This window comes from Chiloscyllium plagiosum, unplaced genomic scaffold, assembly GCF_037043375.1.
Source record: "Chiloscyllium plagiosum isolate Xiang-an unplaced genomic scaffold, Cpla_swu_hap1 HiC_scaffold_2, whole genome shotgun sequence".
Lineage (NCBI taxonomy): Eukaryota > Metazoa > Chordata > Chondrichthyes > Orectolobiformes > Hemiscylliidae > Chiloscyllium > Chiloscyllium plagiosum.
The window spans coordinates 36,243,994-36,264,993 of record NW_028270140.1 but is presented as its reverse complement, the minus strand read 5'-3'; the positions used below and the strand labels follow the sequence as shown (position 1 = coordinate 36,264,993).

The 21,000-nt window shown below is 38.9% G+C and overlaps 1 protein-coding gene across 4 annotated transcripts in view; it reads left to right on the top strand.

Moving 5' to 3' along the window:
• The window catches only part of ptbp3 (polypyrimidine tract binding protein 3), a 117,909-nt gene that overhangs the window by 81,238 nt on the left and 15,671 nt on the right, over positions 1-21,000 (top strand). For 2 of the 4 annotated variants that reach the window (XM_087996150.1, XM_087996139.1), the window contains 5 exons: positions 9,429-9,593; positions 11,259-11,369; positions 11,905-12,118; positions 15,410-15,484; positions 16,012-16,148. In XM_087996150.1, the coding sequence (XP_087852276.1) occupies positions 9,429-9,593; positions 11,259-11,369; positions 11,905-12,118; positions 15,410-15,484; positions 16,012-16,148 (702 nt within the window). The remainder of the gene's footprint in view (positions 1-9,428; positions 9,594-11,258; positions 11,370-11,904; positions 12,119-15,409; positions 15,485-16,011; positions 16,149-21,000) is intronic. The other 2 variants (XM_087996143.1, XM_087996147.1) reach the window with 2 other exon arrangements.

Sequence of the window (21,000 nt, the reverse complement as noted above, 5' to 3'; positions counted from 1 at the left end):
TTAAATATAAGCATGTTTTTATTTCTCACTTTGGTTGTGTGAGGAGCTTCTGAGCACAGGTCCTCCTGAGCTGAATTTCCTTTATACCTCACCTTTTAAAGATTCTGCCAGCTGCTTTTTTTAGTTAAATGGTGCTGTAGCTTCTGAGACACTGGACTTGGGCTTTGCAGGAAAACCTTTACTAAGTTGTGGCTGTATTCTACTTTATACCCCTTAAGTTTTAATGCAGACAGCTGTCTATCTGTCTTAAACAATGTGCAGCACTCCATGCAGGGCATGCAAATCAGCATATCCCCTTCATTTGACTCTGTACTCCCCATTTGCCTGGTCGGATGCAGCTCCAATAACATTGAAGAAGCTTGGCATTGTCCAGGACAGTGATTTGATTGGCAGTACATCCACTCCCTCTTCCACTGATGCTCAGCAGTATCAATGTTTGCTATCAACAAGATGCACTGCAGAAATTCACCAGTGATCCTCAGACATGAACTTCCAAACCCATGGCCACTTCCATTTTGAGGGACAAAGGCAGCAGATACATAGGAACATCACCACTTGCTAATTCCCTTCTAAGCCACTCACCACTTTGACTTGGAGATGTTGCTGTTACTTTGCTGTCACTGGGTCAAACTCCTGGCATTCCTCCCTAAGGGCGTTATGGGTCAGCCCACAACAGATGGACTGCAGTCATTCAAGATGGCAGCTCACCATCACCACCACCACAAGGGCAACTAGGGATGGACAATGAATGCTGTCCAGCCAGCAAAGTGCTTATCCCACAAAAATGAATTTGAAAAATTACACGTGTTTTGTCACATGGTGTGTACATGTCCAAATTATGCAGTGTCGCATTCATTTAAATATAATTTGCTGACCGGAAAGCATGAGCTGTTCTATTATGTTGTTGCACTCTGTGATGGCTGGAATATCATTGCTGTTACTCTTCTTCACCTGTTACTATCCATGTTCTATGTAACATTTTTGGAAAGACCATAAATTGTAAAACAAACAAACCTGTGGCTAATCACAGGAAAAACTGCAGTGAAAATCTCCTAATTCTGTTAACTGATTGAGATAACATATCATATTGGTGGTTCTGTCATTTTCATCCTTGAGTTGGGGCGATCCTGCAGCAGTGAACTAGGGAAATCTGTTCAAATGTTGGACACCACTTGCGTCTTGGATTTTTAGACTGAATGCACAAAATGTGCAGTTATTAGTTAAAATAGTTTATTAATTTCTAGTTTTAGCAGGGTATTTCTGTTTTTTATCTGACACAGTAGTTGAAACTTGATGACACAGCAATTATAAAACAAACTGCACATACACTTGCAGGTAATCTTTTCTATTGTCTTGTTTAATTGTACTTGAGCAAATTGGAATATACACTGCTATGGATCATCTGAAACAATATTTGCTGAACCTTAACCCACACTTCTGCTACTTGGCATTAACTGCCCAAGCCTAGTCAGTTTGCAGACCAGTCAAGAACAATGTTTTTCTTCCAATTTCTCTCTTTTTTTTCACTGTCTTCGTAAACATATTATTTACTGGGGTTTTTTGAGGGGGGGTATACACTGCTGGAATGATATTGTTGTTTAGGTGCTGTCTACTATTTCTAATATGTTCAGTTAGCAAATACCTCAATAGAACCTGATCCTTTTCCTTTAAAGGCTGATCAGTTCCAACTTGAATCAATTGAAAAGCATCAGAAGGTGAAACTGAAACGGTGTATTTGCTGTCATCTTTGCACATTCTACTCCCATCCCCCTGCTCTCTGAACCTGAATCAGACTTGAAATGACAGTATTCTTGATTCAATTCCATTATTTCTGCACAGACCAGAGCACTTGCAGATTCCACTGTTCACTGAATAATCTGCATCAGCACCAGCAGACTTCACTTTTCAAATTCACTTCTTGTTTGGCATTACTGTTATATATTTATATATGTTCTGTTTACTGTAAATGAAGGTGTGCTGAGATTGTAGTGCCAAGTAAGAGATCTTATCAACTCCATGAGCAGGTAATTTTAGGAGCAACGTTCGATATATTGATATTTGCAATAAACTAATGGCACGTGCACCATGTCAACCTACACCACATGGACGACAGTGGCTCAGGGTAGCAGCTCACCACCATTACCTACTGGAGGGCAGCTAAGGACGGGCAGTGACTGGTGGCCCAGCCTGTGAAACACTCATTCTCTGAATTTTAAAAAAAACAGTTCAAGGTATTAGTGTGTTCCAGCAGCAGCTGCGCCTAATTTTGTACCCTCTGGTCAAGTCTTGGAGAGACAGCATGGAGATGTGAGGCCTTTTTTTTAAAAAGTATTTTTGGAGCAATAGAGACAGCATGATTGTGCGGAGCGCAGATGAGAATTTGCAAAGTAATCACTAGTGGAAGCGGTTTGTCGGCCTGTACAATGGCTGCACAGTAGGATAAAGTAGAGAATAGGTAATGGGCTTGCAAGAAATTTACTCCAAACATCACAGGAGACTTTGCACAAATCAAGTTGCACAAGTAGCCTAGAGAGTGAGTTAATACTGTATCAGAACAGTTTCTTGAAAAAACATAGCCTGGAATCCAGACTATTTTGGAACTGGGAATGTGAAATGAAACAGGATTAACTAAAGACAGTGTAGTAAAGGGTCATCTGGACAAGACAAGAAGCATCGTAATATGAAAGAATTTTCCTTTTGGTTTGAGACTAGGAAATGTGGATCTGTAAATATCTTAACGACAATTGTAAGAGTATGTGGTCCAGGGTTGACTCAAGTGGGCTGGATGGATGGCTTAAACGGGAAGTTGGTAGTGATGCAGTGGCAGTTGCGGGATATTTGCTAACTCAAAATAGATGTATTCCATTGAAGAACTCTCCAGAAGTTAACTAAGGTTAAGAGTGATCAAATAAGGCAAGTTTTTAAACCCTACAGAGATTAGTAATAGGACATAAGACTGGAAAGATTTAAGAAACTAACAAATAACTAAAAGGATAATGAAGGAGAAATTTGAGCATGAGAAATACAGGCAAGAAATATAAACTTGTAAAAGTTCCGACACTCATCCTCAAAGGATGATCTTCAACTTTAGCTACTCTTGCAAAAATCAAGAGTAGCTAAAGTTGAAGATCATCCTTTGAGGATGTGTGAAAACTAATCATGAGAAAGGACGATATGTTTGAGCCTTTGTATCATTTTTCATTCCAGAAGACACGATAAGCAAAAAGGAAGGAGGCATTTAATTACCACCACAAGAGAAAAAGTAACAAGAACATTGAGAGTCAAGGCTGATAATTGTATTTTGTATTAGGTCAACTTCATGAGAAAGATAGATAGAAACAATATTGGGAGGAGCTTGAAGACTGCAAAAGGATACAGGCGTGTTAATTGAGCGACCAAAATTTTGCTGAACATATGTCCTCTAGTTCTGGACTTCACTACCCCAGGGAAAAGATCTATTTATCTTATTCAAGCCCCTCATTTTTATAAACCTCTATAAGGCCAGCCCTCAGCCTCCGACGCTCCAGGGAAAATAGCCCCAGCCTCTCCCTATAGCTCAAATTCTTTAACCCTCACAACATTCTTGTAAATCATTTCTGAACCCTTTCAAGTTTCACAACATCCTTCTGATGGGAAGGAGACCAGAATTGCGCACAATATTCCAAAAATGGCCTAACCAATGTCCTGTACAGCTATAACATGACCTCCCAACTCCTGTACTCGATGCTCTGACCAATAAAGGAAAGCATACCAAATGCCGCCTTCACTATCTTATCTACCTGCAACTCCACTTTGATGGATCGATGAATCTGCACTCCAAGGTCACTTTGTTCAGCAACACTCCCCAGGATCTTACCACTAAGTGTGTAAGTCCTGCTCTGATCTCATTTTCCAAAATGCAGCATCTCACATTTATCTAATTTAAACTCCATCTGCCATTCCTCAGCCCGTTTGCCCATCTGGTCAAGATCCCATTGTACTGAGGTAACCTCCTTCGCTGTGCACTACACCTCCAATTTTGGTGTCATCTGCAAACTTACTAACTATACCTCCTGTGTTCACATCCAAATTATTCATATAAATGATGAAAAGCAGTGGACACAGTGCCAATCCTTGTGGCACACCACTAGTCACAGGCCTCCAGTCTGAAAAACAACCCTCCACCACCACCTTCTGTCTTCTACCTTTGAGCCAGTTCTGTCTCCAAATGGCTAGTTCTCCTTGTATTACATGAGATCTAACCTTGCTAATCAGTCTCCCATGGGGAACCTTGTCGAATGCCTTACTGGAGTCCATATATATCACATCTACTACTCTGCCCTCCTCAATCCTCTGTTGCTTCTTCAGAAAACTCAATCAGGTTTGTGAGACATGATTTCCCACGCACAAAGCCATATTGACTATCCCTAATCAGTCCTTGCCTTTCCATACACAAGTAAATCGTGTCCCTAGGATTCCCTCCAACACCTTGCCCACCATTGATGTCAGGCTCACTGGTCTATAGTTCTGATTTTTCCTTATCACCTTTCTTTAAATAGTGGCACCACATTCGCCAACCTCCAGTCTTCTAGCATCTCACCTGTGACTATTGCTGATACAAATATCTCCACAAGGGCCCCAGCAATCACTTCCCTATCTTCCCATCCACTTACTTGCGTTTCAAGACATCCAGCACCACCAACTTTTTTCAAGATGTTGCCATTTGTTTCCCCATGTTCTGTATCTTCCACATCCTTCTCCGCAATTAAGACTGATGCAAAGTACCTGCCCCCCATCCACACACCCACACACACGCTGCCTTGGTGATCTATTTGTGTCTGAGCTACCCTTTTGTCCTTTAATGTATTTATAAAATCCCTTTAGATTCTCCTTATTGCTATCTGCCAAAACTGTTTCATGTCCCCTTTTTGCCCTCCTGATTTCCCTCTTGACTATACTCCGACTGCCTTGATACTTAAGATTCACTCAATTTCTGCTGTCTATACCTGACATATGCTTCCTCCTCTTCCTTAACCAAAATTTCAATTTCTCTAATCATCCAGCATTCCCTACACCTACCAGCCTTTCCTTTACCTTAACAGGAATATACTGTCTCTGAACTCCCATTATCTCACTTCTGAAGGCATCCCATTTTACAGCTATACCTTTACCTGTAAGCGTTTGCCCCCAATCAGCTTTTAAAAGTTCTTGCCTAATACTGTTTAAAAATTGGCCGCCTTCCAGTTTAGAACTTCAACTTTTAGATCTTGAAGCTTAAGCACTAGCCATGTATCAGTTAGCCTGAAAGGCCTATTTCTGTGGTGCAGTATTGAGATGGAGAATATAAACTGTTGGCGGAAAAAAGAGCTAGTTAAGACTTAGGATCACAAATCTGCAACAAAACGAGGTGGTGAAGTAGTTTGCATGCCTGCGTGCCAACCTGGCTGCTGGACGTTGCACCTGCTGTGACAACTTTTTGTACTCTGTTCTTCTTCTTGCCTCTCGTTGAACTTCAAGTTTCAGACATTTTGTCTCGCCTATGTCTTGACTATGTCACAATCAATGTCCCATTATCTCATGCAAATAAGTGTTGCAATGTCGTCATCTATTTCCCCAATCTTAAGTACATCACAGCATCTCCAGTTTCTTTTCTTGTGTGATGTTTTATTCCTTGCTAAATGCATTTCATTGACGATGGATCCAGTAAAGGATTCTCGCCTGAATAATTTATTTGTCTGTTCTTTCCACAGATGTCTGATGTGGTGAGTGTTTTTGTTCCAGAATTAACTTTGTTAAATTCCAAAGAAAATTATTCCATAATATTTTTCTTTTGTACTCCTGTCTCTAAAATGAAAAGGAGGTAGATTTGGCAAACCATCTATTTTTTTAAAATGTTAAAACCTGTTGAAGTGCAACATGGTTGCCAAAGTCGTCAAAATGAAAACCTTTTCAATTTCCTGGTGTGTTGCTGATATTGGGCAAATTCCATCATGTTTTAAGAATTAATGGCCAGTACTATATTCATTTTCTTTCTGTTCTTTGGGAATTTATGAAGTCCCCTTAAATCTTCATTCTTACCATTATCATTTCCAGTTGTACAGCCGTTATCAATTTTACTAAAACTCCAATTTCACTGTATCAGGCCTCTTAATTTTAATTGTTGGTCTAAAGGAAGCGCCCGTGCATTTCTATTGCCTTTGCTTTGGTCCAGCTTTTCTTGTGTTTAGATTTCTGTATTCTTAAAACTCCTATTCATGCTGTTTGTTTATTACTGGTGCTTCATCTTTGGTAGGATGCAGGTTATGATGTAACATGTGCATATTTCCCTAGACATCTGAGCCTCTCGATATAAATTGTTGAAATGATTTTAGCCCGGTGCAGAGTGTGCATGCATTCTACCACCAAGGCCAAAACAGTGCTGGAAAGTACTCTTTTTCTCTCACTTTCACAGTCAGGTTCTCCCTTCACACTCTCAAAAAAAAAAAAGCTTAACTCATAATGGATTTTTGCCAGTACAGGATATCACCTGAAAGGCACGTGGTCAAAGGAAGTTCATAGGGTCAGCTCAACTGATAATATCATCTCTTGGTCAGTATGCATGAATTAGAAATTCCAGTGTGTATTTATTACTAAATTGTAAACTTCTCATCGTGTCATCAGGATTTGATGTTTGAAATTTGACATTAAATCCACAACAGTATCAGGTACAATGCATTCATGATTGGTTCAATTCCAACCAACCTACTACTTAACAACTCAGTCATCAAAAAATTAAGACATTCTAATACTTTGGCCCAAAATTGCACCGTCTCGAAGGAGCCATTTGTGCAGTATATTGGACTTCTTTACCTCAGGTAAGAATGCCATTGACTGAGTAATTCAATTCCCCTTCCACCATTTCCAAAAGTTTTATTATTTGTTACTGATGCACTTTTGTTACAACAGTTATAGTGTTATTTAATATTGTATTGCAGAAATTGAATAAACAGTTCAAAAAATGCATGTTTTCTTGCAACATTTTGCACAGCACCCCCTGAAAGGGCTGATTCACAAGAATGGTTATGGTTAAATTATGAAATTGAGATGCTTACACTTGTTAGGTAGGGTAATTGATTGTTTTGGAACAAGGCAGATGGATGGAGTTAAGGTATACACGGTCACCTTAATCTATATGCTGTGCTGTAGACTTGATATGGAACTTCATGTTGATGGCTTATAAATACTATTGGAATAAAACTATGTCAGTTTTGATAATGTGATATTTGTTTGAATTCCTTAAAGGCAAAGCTGTTTCTATTCATTTGCAATTGGGCATTTCCTTCCATGTCATAGTTAACTATTGAGAGTTTATTCCAGGAATTGAATAATTTCTTCTATTTTGTGTTGTTGCTTTTAAGCTTGGCATGATCTTGGATTCTGAAGTTGAAATTTTCAATCAAAGAATAATGGCCCAGTTGCTTGTATCAGCATCTCTGTGAATATATGGTCACGCTGCTTAGTTTTGCTGGTCCCTACTGCAGAGACCACCCACTAAAAGATTTGTGTGTGTGTGTGTTGTCGATGTAGTGGTTTTAACTGACTTTTATTTCAGTTTAGTGTTGTCATTTTTCTGCTTTCAATGTCTCCACTGACCAACTATTATCTGGATCCCCTCTTTTCTTCTAATTTGCCAATACTTGGATGCCACTTGTGTTTTTGCAACAGCAGAACTGTGTCTGTTTTTTGCAGTCAGAGTCATGCAGGTTGGAAACACACCCTTTGGTCCAAACAGTCCATGCCAACAAAAATCCCAGACCAAACTGGTCCCACCTGTCTGTGTTCGCCCATATCCCTCCAAACATTTCTTATACATGTACTTAACTAAATGTCTTTTAAACTTGTAACTGTACCCACATCCACCACTTCCTCTGGAACTTATTTCCACACGTGAACCACTTTGTTTATAAAAAAAAAATTAAGCTTTCTCCCCTCATTTTAAGAATATGCCTCCAGTCTTTTGAAATAGCCCACACTGGGGAAGACACCTGTCATTCACCTTACCTGTACTCCCCCATGATTTTATAGAGCTATGTAAGGCTACTCCTCAACCTTCTCTGCTCTACTGAAAAAAGTCCCAGCCGAACCAGCCTCCCCTTATTATGCAAACCCTCCATTCCTGACAATATCCTAGTAAATCTCTTCTGAACCCTCCTTAGCTTAATATCTTTCCTATATCTGAGTGACCAAAACTGGACACAGTCCTCCAGAAGATGCCTCACCAATGTTCTGTATGATCTCAACATGGCTTCCCAACTTCTATACTCAAAAGTCTGAGCAATGCAGCTAAACACTGCTTTAGCCACCCTATCATTCTGTGACAAACTTCCAAAAAGTTATATACCTGAGATCTGAGGTCCCTGTTCTTTAACACTAACAAAGCCCTACTTTTAACTGTTTAAGCCTTGACCGTTTTTTTTTCTTTTACCAAATGCAATACCTCATATGTATCCAAATTAAACTCCACCTGTCATTCTTCAGCACATTGACCCAATTGATTAAGATCTCTTTGTAATCTTGGGTAACCTTCACTGTCCACTACACCACCAATTTTGGTGTTATTCACAAACTTACTAACCATTGCGTTCTATATTCCCATCAAAATCATTTATATAAACGACCAACAAAATTGGATCCAGCACAGATTCCTACAGAACACGGTTGGTCACAGCCCTCCAGTCTGAAAAACACCCTCCACTATTATTGTAGTGTGTCATTAAGCCAGTTTTGTATCCAATTGGCAAGATCCCTGAATTCCATGTGATCTAACTTTTACTAATTAGTTGATCATGCCAAACCTTGTCAAAGACTTTAAATTCCAAGTAAACCATGTCTACCACTCTGCCCTCATCACTTCCAACAACTTATCCATCCAGTCAGTCACAGAACTACAGTTCCCAGGCTTTTCCTTGCGTCCCTTCTTGAACACAGGCACACCATAAGCCATTCTGTCACTCACCTGTAGTTGCATGTGATGCAAATATTTCTATAAGGAGCCTTACAATTTCCTCCATTTCTAGTCCTCTAGTTCTGACTCTTCTTGTAACACTGATTTTGATCGCTCCTTCATTGGGAGTCATTCCTTTGGCTGTCTTGGCACCAAGCTCCAGAAATCTCGAAATTAAAGAGTTCTCTATTCCTTTTAAGATACTTGGAAACCTCTCTCCAAGCTTTTTAACCACCCTGCCAAATACCTACTGATGTAGCTTGGTATCTGGTTGTTTTCAGTGTAAGAGCCATATTTATGTGTTGTTGATGTGTTCTTCCAGTTCTGCTATGAATTTATAGTATAATGTTTTTAAACTGAATACTCTTTGAAACTGTGGGGACATAAATGTTAGGGAATTTATGTCCATTGTTTCAAGCTGCACATAGCCTTTCTTAAAAAATGAAATATTTATTTCTCTCTACAGCGAGCCCAGGCTGCTCTGCAGGCAGTAAATGCAATGCACACTGGCAACATGTCAATGGCAGGCAGCACAGTCAGTGAGGGAGCACAACTAGCTGGTCAAAGTTCAGTCCTTCGCATCATTGTGGAAAATCTCTTTTATCCTGTGACTCTGGAGGTTTTGCATCAGGTGAGAATTCATGACATTTGACTGTGAAGAATAGCTATTAAAAGCAATATAGCTTAAAATGACTTATTAATGATACTAAGTGAATTGAATTTCAGAATTCCTAGAAATACAAACGAATGTATTTAAATATGTAAAGCATATTAACAATTACAGAATTTAGAACATTATCATCTTTGCACCCCCTGCTCCCCATAAAATTGCATCTTACGTTGTGTTTTGGATTTTGCCACGTGCCATTTTCCAACAGTGACCAATTTACTCCCAGACCCAACTAATACAATTAATCCGGTTGCTTGGGGGTATAATTTTGAGTGCCATCATGACTTTATTAATATGTTTGGCCCTATTCAAGCTTGTGGACAAATATTGGGGCTGTGTTTGACACTGCCTGGTACAGAAATGTTGTGGAGTTTGCTAGGCATCATGTTAGAATCTTGTGTAATGGATCATTGGGCAAACATCTGTGTCAGAATACTCTGCCCATAATAAATATCATGCATGGACTTCAACTAATGTGTATTGTTGGTCAGTGAAATATAATGTTTTAATGGCTTCAGTTAGTGACACCATAAATCCCCCCCCTGAGAAAGATGATTGGATTATTTCCTTTGCCATTCATGCTTTAAGAACACACTATTGTAAGTGACTAAGGTGGACATTACAGGGGAACCTCGATTATCTGAACATGATGGGTAAGGGCACTATTTCGTTCGGATAATCGATTATTCCTTTAATCGATTAAATGTCTCTTACTCTGGGGCTCAGAGTTTTAAAAGTCTGCTCCCCGTTCAGGAGACTGCACCGGCACACAGCGTGCAAGTCCCCGCCCTCAACACTGTGCCCTGTCCCCAGCATGTGACCCACCTTCCTCCCTCCAACTCCATCCAATCCATCCTGCTCCTGCCCCCAATACCATCCCTGCTCTCACACTCTGTGTGCCCCCACCCCAACACCATCCAACACTGCTTCCTGCCCCCCAACCCCATCTAATTCCAACTTCGCCCCTGCCACCTAAACCCATACCCTCTCCAGGGCAGCTGGACTGAACACCAACAATAAGACTACTGCTGCCTTTGTGGGGTAAGTCTCCAAATAGAGCGTGCATGCACATCTTTTTACTGCAGTGTTTTGACAGGTTCCACATTTGCCCTGTACAGGACAGTGTTGGGGAAGGGGTGTGGTGCGGGGTTAGCGTACACCCCTCTGTAGAACTCTAGGGAAAGTGGGGCGAGATAGAGGGTGGGAGGGCAGTCGTTTGGAGACGGTGCCGATTTCATCATTGTAAACAAAAGACGCGATGACTGTTGGGCACACGTCTTTGATGTTTCAATCGGGACCTCCAGATCTCCTTCGGATAATTGGTATTCGGATAATCGAGGTTTCTCTGTACACTGTTATCCTCTACGTTTTGCAGAGCAACAAGGCTTTGCTTTTATTAAAAGACGAGTTTTTGTCATGTGTTGGACTTACACAGACTTTGTGTATTGTAAAATAGATTCATGTTAGCCTGCCCTGCCTTCAACTCATTGATGACTATTAATGCTCACATGTCTTTTCATTGATAATTGTGTTGGGCCCTGGTACTCTGTCATTTTCTGTGGCTGCTAGCAACGTGTCAGTTTAGTGGTTTTGTTTATTTACTGATGCATATTTTACTCCAAACAGATCTTTACCAAGTATGGAACTGTGCTGAAGATAATCACTTTCACAAAGAACAATCAGTTCCAGGCATTGCTACAGTATGCCGAACCAATGCATGCTCATCATGCTAAACTGGTTAGTGTTGGGTGCAAGAGGTCATCCTTCTATAATTATTAGCTGCTACATATCTATTAAAACAAGTTGTTTAACAATTTTGAATCTGTAGGGCTAACACTATCTTTTTGATTATACTACTACAATTGGTGCACAATTTCAAAACCTTTTAAAATCTGTTCATTTTTTGTGAAAGGCTTACTCTTTTATATAATCACCGTCTCCTTTTTATCAGGTTTCCCATTACACATACACATACAAACCCATACAGCACTTTGAATAGGGTTTGTCCATTGCTGCTCTGTAATTAGCTAAGAGGAGGGGCCGAGCTATCTTGGGTGGATTCCTTCCACTTTGCTTTTTTTTAGCATTTCTCTGGGAATGCAATATTATTATAAATTATCATATAGTATTTACTTCAAGATGTCAGGAATAGAATTGTGCTTCATTTATTTATGCAATGCATGGTGAGCTTTAAATAAATTCTATGAAATGGCACCTCTTACTTACACGTATGAATTGGTGTCTAATACTGTTCCTCCTTGACTTTCTACAGGCTTTGGATGGCCAGAATATCTACAATGCTTGCTGTACTTTACGTATTGAGTTTTCAAAGCTGACTAGTCTTAATGTTAAATACAATAATGACAAAAGCAGAGACTTTACACGTCTTGATCTTCCTTCCGGCGACGGCCAGCCGACCGTTGATCCTTCTGTGGCCGCCGCTTTTGGTAAGGAAAGCTCACTTCTAGGTAAATACATAATGACAGGTAAATTTTATTTTTGGCATTTGTTGAACTTTTTCATTCCATTCTACCTTCAATTTCTCTCTGCTGTGTCCAAAACATTTAAATGAATTAGATCATTAAAGTTCATTGTTCTTCTCACTGGTCATTGATTAGGTGGGAAACAAGTTTTTCTCAAACAGTGGAATGAAGAGCCAGAGGGTAGTAGCTTGGAAGTTAATTGACAAAGAATTTGAGGTGAAGAGGAGAAGAGGGAATGGGTATTTCATTGAAAAGAGAATGTGTACTGACATATAGCAAAAAAAACAAGGAATTGGTACTGTTGGAAAAACTAGTACAGATGTGATAGACTAAGCAGTTACGTTCTGTGATGTCCATTCAATGAATATGTCAAGCCATCTGCTAACTGGAAGACATGTTTTATCATTTTAAGCTATCATGTGTATTGTGCAGATCAAGATGGTAAAAGGCCTGTGCCAACCTGATCGCCATTGTTGTTTGCTCATGAATGTCTGAACAGCATTATTTTCTAAACAGAGTAATGAGCTGTGTATTCAGATGTGCATGCAACATTGTGTTTTGGAACACGTGCTATTTTATCTAGATTGAGTCCAGAATAACTTCAGTGAACTAATTAGAAACAAAATCATCAAATTATGTATTTTTTTAAACTAGTTCATAGCATCCCTGCAACGTGGAAGTAGGCCATTAGGCCCATAGAGTCACAGTAAACTTCTGAAGACAAGACATACCCCAACTCTGTAACCCTGCATTTCCCACAGTTAATACACCTAGCTTGCACATTCCTGGACACTACAGGCATTTTCGGCTGGCCAACCCACCTAATCTGTACATTGTGGGAGGAAACTGGGAGCACCTAGAGAAAACCCACACAGATACAGAGAATCAGCAAGCTCCACTGATGAGTGTAATGATGCTGCCCCTTTAACAAAGTTATGTTGTCCTTCGGTTTTATTTTCCAGAGGTCATAAAGACAAAGATTTGGGGTTGATCTACTTGAAGCTTTTAAGTTTAAAAAAAGCACCTGTGCAATGAAAGAGTGACCAGTTCTCCCAGTTCAGCTTTTCTCTTGGTTTGGTTTTAGCAAGCTGGCAGTTTGAGGCTGCTGGTCCATGAAACAACTACATGGGAGAATGTGTTCCAGCTGAATTTTTTTTGCCATCTCTCTCTGCTGTGCACACTTGTGCTCACTCCAGACCCTGTGTTGGATTTGTCCTTTTTTTTTATCAAGGAGTTTTTATGTGGATTGTTGCAAGTATTTGGAACAGCATCATTAAGTTGGGATAATCTGTTGAGTTTTAGGATACTTTAAGTTATTCAGTATTCTGTTTTCTTCTTGTTTCATTCAGTCATCTTCTAAATAAATGCTCTTTTATTTAAAACTAAGTGATTGGGCCAGCTGCATCACCCCTGGAATATTCACTTTACATCTGCTTAAAGCAACTGGGAAAGTTAAGTGGGATATTTTCTTGAATTGTTTTGAGGGAGTCTAGCCTGGTCCATAACAGGAGCCCGAACCTGGGTCCATGGTGCTGAAGTAGCAGTGCTAACTACTTCACTGTTTTTTCCCATTATTTTTACATGGGGTAATGCAAACTTGCTTTATTAAACAAAAAACAAATTTTACATAGAAACATAGAAAAAGATACATTTTCTTTTTCCTGGCATTTCTACATTTGTTGTTTTTTTTATTTCTGCTTTTTGTATCTTGGATTATGGTTCTGGTTTTCGTGTCTAAGTTTTTTTTCTAGTTTGGCTTTTTGTACATAAGATGATACTGGAGATTGGAAACTTTGTACCCTTTTCACTGTACTCCTGTACCTTTGTACTTGAGTAAAGGTGACAACGAAACCTAATTCGAAAAACCTGTTCCTGACCAGTTTGTTTTTTCTGAATATGTATGTCTGAGATTAGTTTCCAATGGAAAATTTAGATTGTATTCCAAAGAGAGATTTAGATAGAGCTATGATTTTATTTCCCAGTTGTGGTTAAAAACCTTTTGCAGCAAAATTGTCTGAGGATGAGGAAATAATATCCTCACAATCACTTTCTGGACCAATTAAAAATGCAGATCATTTATAGCTGGTCAGTAGTTTGCTATTCAATGGAACGCTATAATTTATCACTTCAGTTCAAATGGACTAACTTTGTGTCAGTATCCACTTCTCAAATTATGATGAATAGCATAAAGGAGAATGCCTAAGAGTTTGATTAATGAGAGGTGTCACTTCATGACTTGATTACATTAACAATTTTTTAAATTCATTGGCTATTTTTAAGTTTTCGATTGTGAATTGAGGGATTTTTGGTGTACATGTACCATGTCCTCATCTTTGTAAAGAAAATTAGTTGTTCTTGATTGAAGTGTTTACTTAATTATGGTAATTTTATTAGTAATTGGCTATTTTTCGTAGAGATGTGCGTCAATGGTCAGTGCTTTTTTGTTTTCTCTTTCCAGCACAGCTTTCAGAAACTGTTCTGCAAAGCATTGAGGCTTAACAAAGGAATATCTTCCACCTGTGAACACATTTCAGCAGAAGTTAAATTGAGTTTGCTGAGTTAAGGGAGTTGGGAAGTAATTGCACCTTCAGTGGTGATTCTGATTCCATAATGTAACTCAAAGTTCATTCTGCATGGTTCATCACTGTCCTATGAAAAATCAACAAAATTATAGCATGCCATATATGACATTCTTTGCTTGAGGCATGAGCTGGGGTGCTGAGGTGAGAGAGAAGCTGCTTGAGATCTTTGCCAATTAGGTCTGATAGTGCCATTTGCTCATTGCAAACAAGTTGCCATCCAAGGATTGAAGGATTAGGGTTACTCAAAGTTGTTATCTGCTTGAAAACTATAATGCATAACCATACGTGTGTTTATGAAATTGAAAAAAAATGATAATTTGAAAGGTTTTTTTCTATTGCTTCTATCCAGTGCTATGGCATCTGTGTCATAGGTATTTCACCTAAGTAGCATAATTTAAATCTAATTGAGTGTAAAAACTCCCAATTTACAACCAAGTGAATATTTTATGTAATCTCTATTTTAGGTATATTAGAAAAATCCTTGTTGCTACTTCTGTAGGTGTCCGGTATGATTATGGGGGTGCTGTGTGTTTGCACATGTTGTAAAAAATGAAAGTATAAGCAATAATTTCATAAGGAAAGATTTGACACAAAGTATCTTTTCCACACAAGTGGAGCATTAATTCTTACAAAAGATAACCACATTGTTGAAAGAGTAGGAAATGCTTTTAAGTAACTGTACAAAATTAATATTTGTGTTTCTTTCTCTTAGGTGCACCTGGTATCATTTCCAACCCCTATGGGGGTGGTGGATTTGGCCCTGCCCTTGGCTTTCCACAAACTGCGGGTAAGCATGATCAGGATTGCCACTTGTAATATTAAAGCTGTAAAAAAAAAAAATAATAATTTTTGCAGATTGTTAGAGGAAATCTAACTTGCAATTCCTTTCTCAACTGAAGCAATTGTCATCTTTTTGGCTCATGTAAATAGTGTATAAATACTTCGGTGTTTGCTAAGTTAACTGATCTTAACCAACACCCGAATTTGATGACTATCCAGTTATCTTCACCTGGATTGGTGCAAATTGGTTTGGTGTTCATTGTCCATTTCCACGTGAGGTATTGAAATGAGCCCATTTTTGCTTAGTCAGAAAAGGAAGGAATGTGTGCTGCACTTCGAGGTTTAATTTGTATCGTTTGAGGCGTATATGTTATTAACGCCTCATGATGGGACTTGAACTCTCATTGTTACTTTTAAAAAGTAACTCACATATATTCTCATCAATTCAGAATCTGTTTTTATTAACCTTTTTGAAATTCATTATGTGAAGAAAGCACATCTGCTATGATTGATATTAAAAATCTTTATCTCCAGGTCTGTCTGTTCAAGGAATCCCAGGAGGGCTTGGGCATCTTGGCCTTCCACATGGTGCAGTTGGTGGCCGTCTAGCAATGCATGGTATTGGCCCAGCAGCAAACTCTGTCTTGCTAGTTAGCAACCTAAACCCTGAGGTTGGTGATATCACTAAGAACCACAGTATCTCTGAGTCTTACTATTTTCTTTCACTTTTTCTCTTTCCCCCCCCCCCCCCCCCCCAAGAAATTCATTACTTTGTGTTGAGTTGGAGCTTTAACTGTTTTTAAAATGGCTTTTGGGAAGGCAATGATTTCGTTTTTATGCTTGGTAGTGTGTAACTAGTAATTTGTAATATCCATGTATGCAGAAATCCTCCTTTCACAGTCTGATTAATTCAGAATCAAATCAATATAGCATTAATATCCATTCCCAGTAGCTAAGTTTTTTTTTTATAGTTTCTCAAACTGAAGGAGTTGCTTGATGGTTTTGTTTGCAAATACTCATATATACAGTACATAGAGGCAATAAACGTGTTAATCATTTTGGCTCAGCTTTGGAGCTCACATGTGTTACCACTAACTGTTAGTGGCTCCAGTATTTAGCATTAATGTTCTGACTGGCTCTGGTGCAGGACAAGTGATGCTTGTAGGATACTCCTCGTTCCTGAAATCTGTGCTCTGCGCAATGTAAATTCATGTGTTGCATGCTTAACCAGAGCCTTGTATATTTGCACATTTATACCAGTAGCACTTTGCATTTCTGATTTGTGTAGTGTCAATATGATTGCCAGTTGAGGGGAGTTCCTATTTACTGCATCATCTTTTAACACAAGGAATTGTGCTAGCTTTGTATAATGGTATTGACCTAAGTCTCAACTGATTTTGGAGCATCATGCAACTCCTTGCATCGTACTTGACTTCCTTTCATTTTGCATGCGATGTGGGCAAGGCCAACATTTTCAGCTTGGTCCTAAGTGCCCTGTAATTGAGTGGCTTCCTTGGCCATTTCCAAGGATAATAAAGAGTCACCCACATTGCTGTGCATCTGGAGTCCAACATGACTCCATGTCCATGTCCGACTAGGAGTGATAGCTTTTTTTCTCTCAAAAGCAATAGTCAACCTGATGAATTTTCAGTGAGACTATTTTCACTGGACTGTCGGAATTTGAGAGGTGATCTGTAACGAGAGGTATAGATAGAGATAATAGTATTTGTGTTTTCCCGATGATGGGGAGTTTCAAGACTAGAGGGCATATTTTTAAGGTGAGAGGCGAGAGATTTTTTTTAAAAAAATGGTCTGGAATGAACTTTCTGACAAAGTGGTTGGTGCGGGTACAATTGCAACGTTTAAAAGACATTTTGATGGATACAAGAATGGGAAAGCTTTGGAGGAATATGAGCCAGGAAGCGGCAGGTGGGACGAGTTCAGTTTGTGATTATGTTTGGCATGGATTAGTTGGACCAAAGGGTCTGTTTCCATGATAGTTGACTCAATAATAATTGGTGATTTGATTTTCCATGACTGTCTTTTTCATTTTCAGATTTTATGCAATAATTTCAAATTCGACCAACTTTCATTGTGTGATTTTTGACACTTGTCCTCTTTTTTTTAATCACCCTTGGGATGTGGACATCATTGACTTGGCCAGCATTAGTTATCCACCCAAAGTTGCCCTTAAGGTGGTGGTGTTCTACCTTCTTGAACCACTATAGTACTGGGAGCGATAACTTGGGTTCATAACACTATGGCCTTGTCTTTCCTGAAACATGCATCAAAATTGAGCTGGTTTGATCAAAATCTCAATTACTTGAAATCACAAAGGGTTAGCATACACTAACAGCAAGTAATTAGTGGAAGGCAAGTGGAATGTCGGCCTTTATTGTAAAAGTAAGCAAGTCCTGATAAAATCTCACAGGGCATCGGTAACACTGCACCTTGAGTACAGTGTGTGGTTGTGGTCTCTCTCATTTGAGAGAGATAAATGAATTAGTCAGTTCAGGAGTTTATTCGGTTGATTCCTGGGGTGAAGGGGTTGTTTTAATGAGGGAAGCTGAAACATTTGGTCTATACACATTGAGTCACCAAGCTGTTCAGCATGGGAACAGACCCTTCAGTCCAACTCATCCATGCCAACCAGATATCCTAAATTAATATTGTCCCATTTCCCAGCATTTGACCCATATCTCACTCAACCCTTCCTATTCATTTACCCATCTAGATGCCTTTTACCTGTTGTAATTGTGCCAGCCTCCATCACTTTGTTTAGTTCGAGACTAGAAAACTGCAGCTACTGGAATCTAAGGTAGACAAACAGGAGGCTGAAAGAACACAGCACCCCAGGCAGCATCAGGAGGTGAAGTAATCAATATTTTGGTTGTAACCCTTCTTCAGGACTGGGGGTGGGTTCAAGGGGAGCTGCAGAAAAAGGAGTGGGGTGCTGAGGTGGGGATAGGTGAACACTGGCAGAGGGTACGTGACTTGGTTGGTTGATAGGAGAAATGAATCCAGTTGGTGGCTCAGAGGAAGTGTCAATCAGAGGAATGGAAAGGAATCAGGTGATGGGAGGGGGGTTATTAAGATGAGGTGCTGTTCCTCCAATTTGCGGTCTGATTCATTGTGGCAGTTAAATGATGATTTTGTAAACCTCGATAAGGTCACCACTCAGCCTCCAGCACTCCAGGGAAAATAGCCCCAGCCATTCAGCCTTGCCCTATAACTCAAACCCTCTAACCCTGGCAATATCCTTGTAAATCTTTTCTGAACCCATTTCAAGTTTCACTACATCCTTCCGATAAGAGAATTGCTTACACTATTCCAAAAGTGGCCTAACCAATGTCGTGTACAGCCGCAACACGACAATTGGACTTCAAAGAATGAGTGTTTGTCTTATTGAAATGCTTAAAATTTAAAGGGGATTTGGCAGGTGGATGCTTAAATGATGATTTGCTCTCGAGGGAATCTGGAACTTAGAGGTTTCAATATGACAGACCACCCAGTTAAGATAGAGATGAGATTTATTGTTATTTCTGCGAATTATATTTTCCAGCAATGGCTGGCCATTGAATATATTCAGGTTGAACTAGGCAAACCTTTGATCTCCAAGAGAATCTGCGGTTTTTGTGACAGGCAGGATAACCAGCTTGAGGCCATAATCAAATTGGCCATGATTTTATTCAGTGACCGAGAAGTTTGAGGGGCCAAATGGCTGAATTCACCAACTTTTTTTCTATGATCTAAACCAAATATCTCTCAAACAACTTGGAATATAATTTAAAAGTCTCACAGCACCAAGTTATAGTCCAACATGTTTATTTGAAAGTACAAGCTTTTGGAGCATTGCTCCTTCATCAGGTAGCCGTCTTACGAAAGAGCAGTGCTGTGAAAGCTTATACATTCAAATCAACCTGTTGGACTCCAACCTGGTGATGTGATTTTTTTTTTAACTTTTGTCTACTCCAGTAGACCGGCATCTCCACATCATAACTTGAAACACAATAGAGCAATAAGAACTGACAACTGTTTAATTGAAATTTTAGTGCATGACCTGGTGTCTGAATGCTGGATGGAAGTATTTCCTTCAAGCCATTTTTTTTTCCCCTTTCATCTTTCTGTCAGAGAATTTCCAGGTTTATTGTAGAGTACCCAAAAGCACATGTTCACAGCAGTGAATCTCAATTGCAACTTAAGTTTTATGTTTTTCCTACTAATTTGCTGATTCTAACTATTCTATTAAAAAATAAAAATAAACTCAGTTGAAAGATTTACCAGAAGTAAATGTTAATGCCATGTAATAAAGAATTACCTTTCTTCACCATCTTGTACTCTTAACAATGTAGGTTACCATTTGAGGTTACTCGTTGAATAATTGCAGCTCTCATTGATTCCCTTCAGTATTTGCTCTTGTCAGCAAGTGGTCAATATCCTTTTGTTTTCATATTCTTTGGTATTTTCTTTGGTGTTTAGATGAATGTTACATTTGTGCTGCATGCAAATTTTAAAAAAATTCTGTATTGTGCTTGCTGTCGAGCTTAATTGTAATGTAATTATGAACTTGCCTTTATCGTCACTGCCTCCTTGGTCTGTCAGAACATTCTTTCAGTTTAGAGAAAAGAGCTCAACATCAATAAACGAGGTCCTGTTCCTAAAGCAACATTCATTCATTTATGTGATTTTGTTAATATTTGCTTAATTTTAAACTTAAATGAAGCCATATCACTGAAAGTATTGTGAAGTTGTAATTATTTGTTAGAATTCAAGTACTTTTCTCAAGTACTCAAATATTCAAATTGAATGTCCATTGACTTTAAACTGAACAGTTTAAAAGAAATTGTTCATAGTAGTTTTGGCCAAATGTTTCACAGTAAAATTAGTATTGAAGTCAAAGTATTATAAGATAACAAATATTTTTAATTTTAATTAGTTTCTATAATGCTAGAAAAGTGAGAAAGAGTTTGATACCCCACAAAGAAAACAAAAGAATTTTTCTTGCATGCTTCGGTGTAATGCCTTGGCAAATAAAAGCTTATTGTAGTCCTCAATACTTTGTCAAAGCTTTGCTTTTGTCAGCTTTTTGAATGGAACATGGGTATAGGCATTAAATGTATAAGCTTTATTATCTACACACCTGTCTCCTCTTAGGTTTTTATTGGCTGTAAATTATAATTCTAAAAATGAGAATCCAGAATGGCCACTCAGTTAGGTCATTATGTTCACCAGATCCGTGGTTTTACTTAATAATTGATTGCATCCGTTGAGGTGCCTGTGGAGGGTTAAAGATAGGTGAAAGGTAAATACCTTTTTAGGGAAAAAAAATTATTTGAACACTCGTTGCTGACTGGATAGTATTTCTTTCTTTCCCCTTCACTGTCCTGCTTCACTATTGCATCATTGTCCAAAAAGTTACCATATCATCAACTGTCCCTAAAGTGAAAAAAAAATTACTGCGTTTGAACTTTTATATTTTTTTTTGATCAAATCGATTGCTTGATGAATCATAATGGCCTTCAA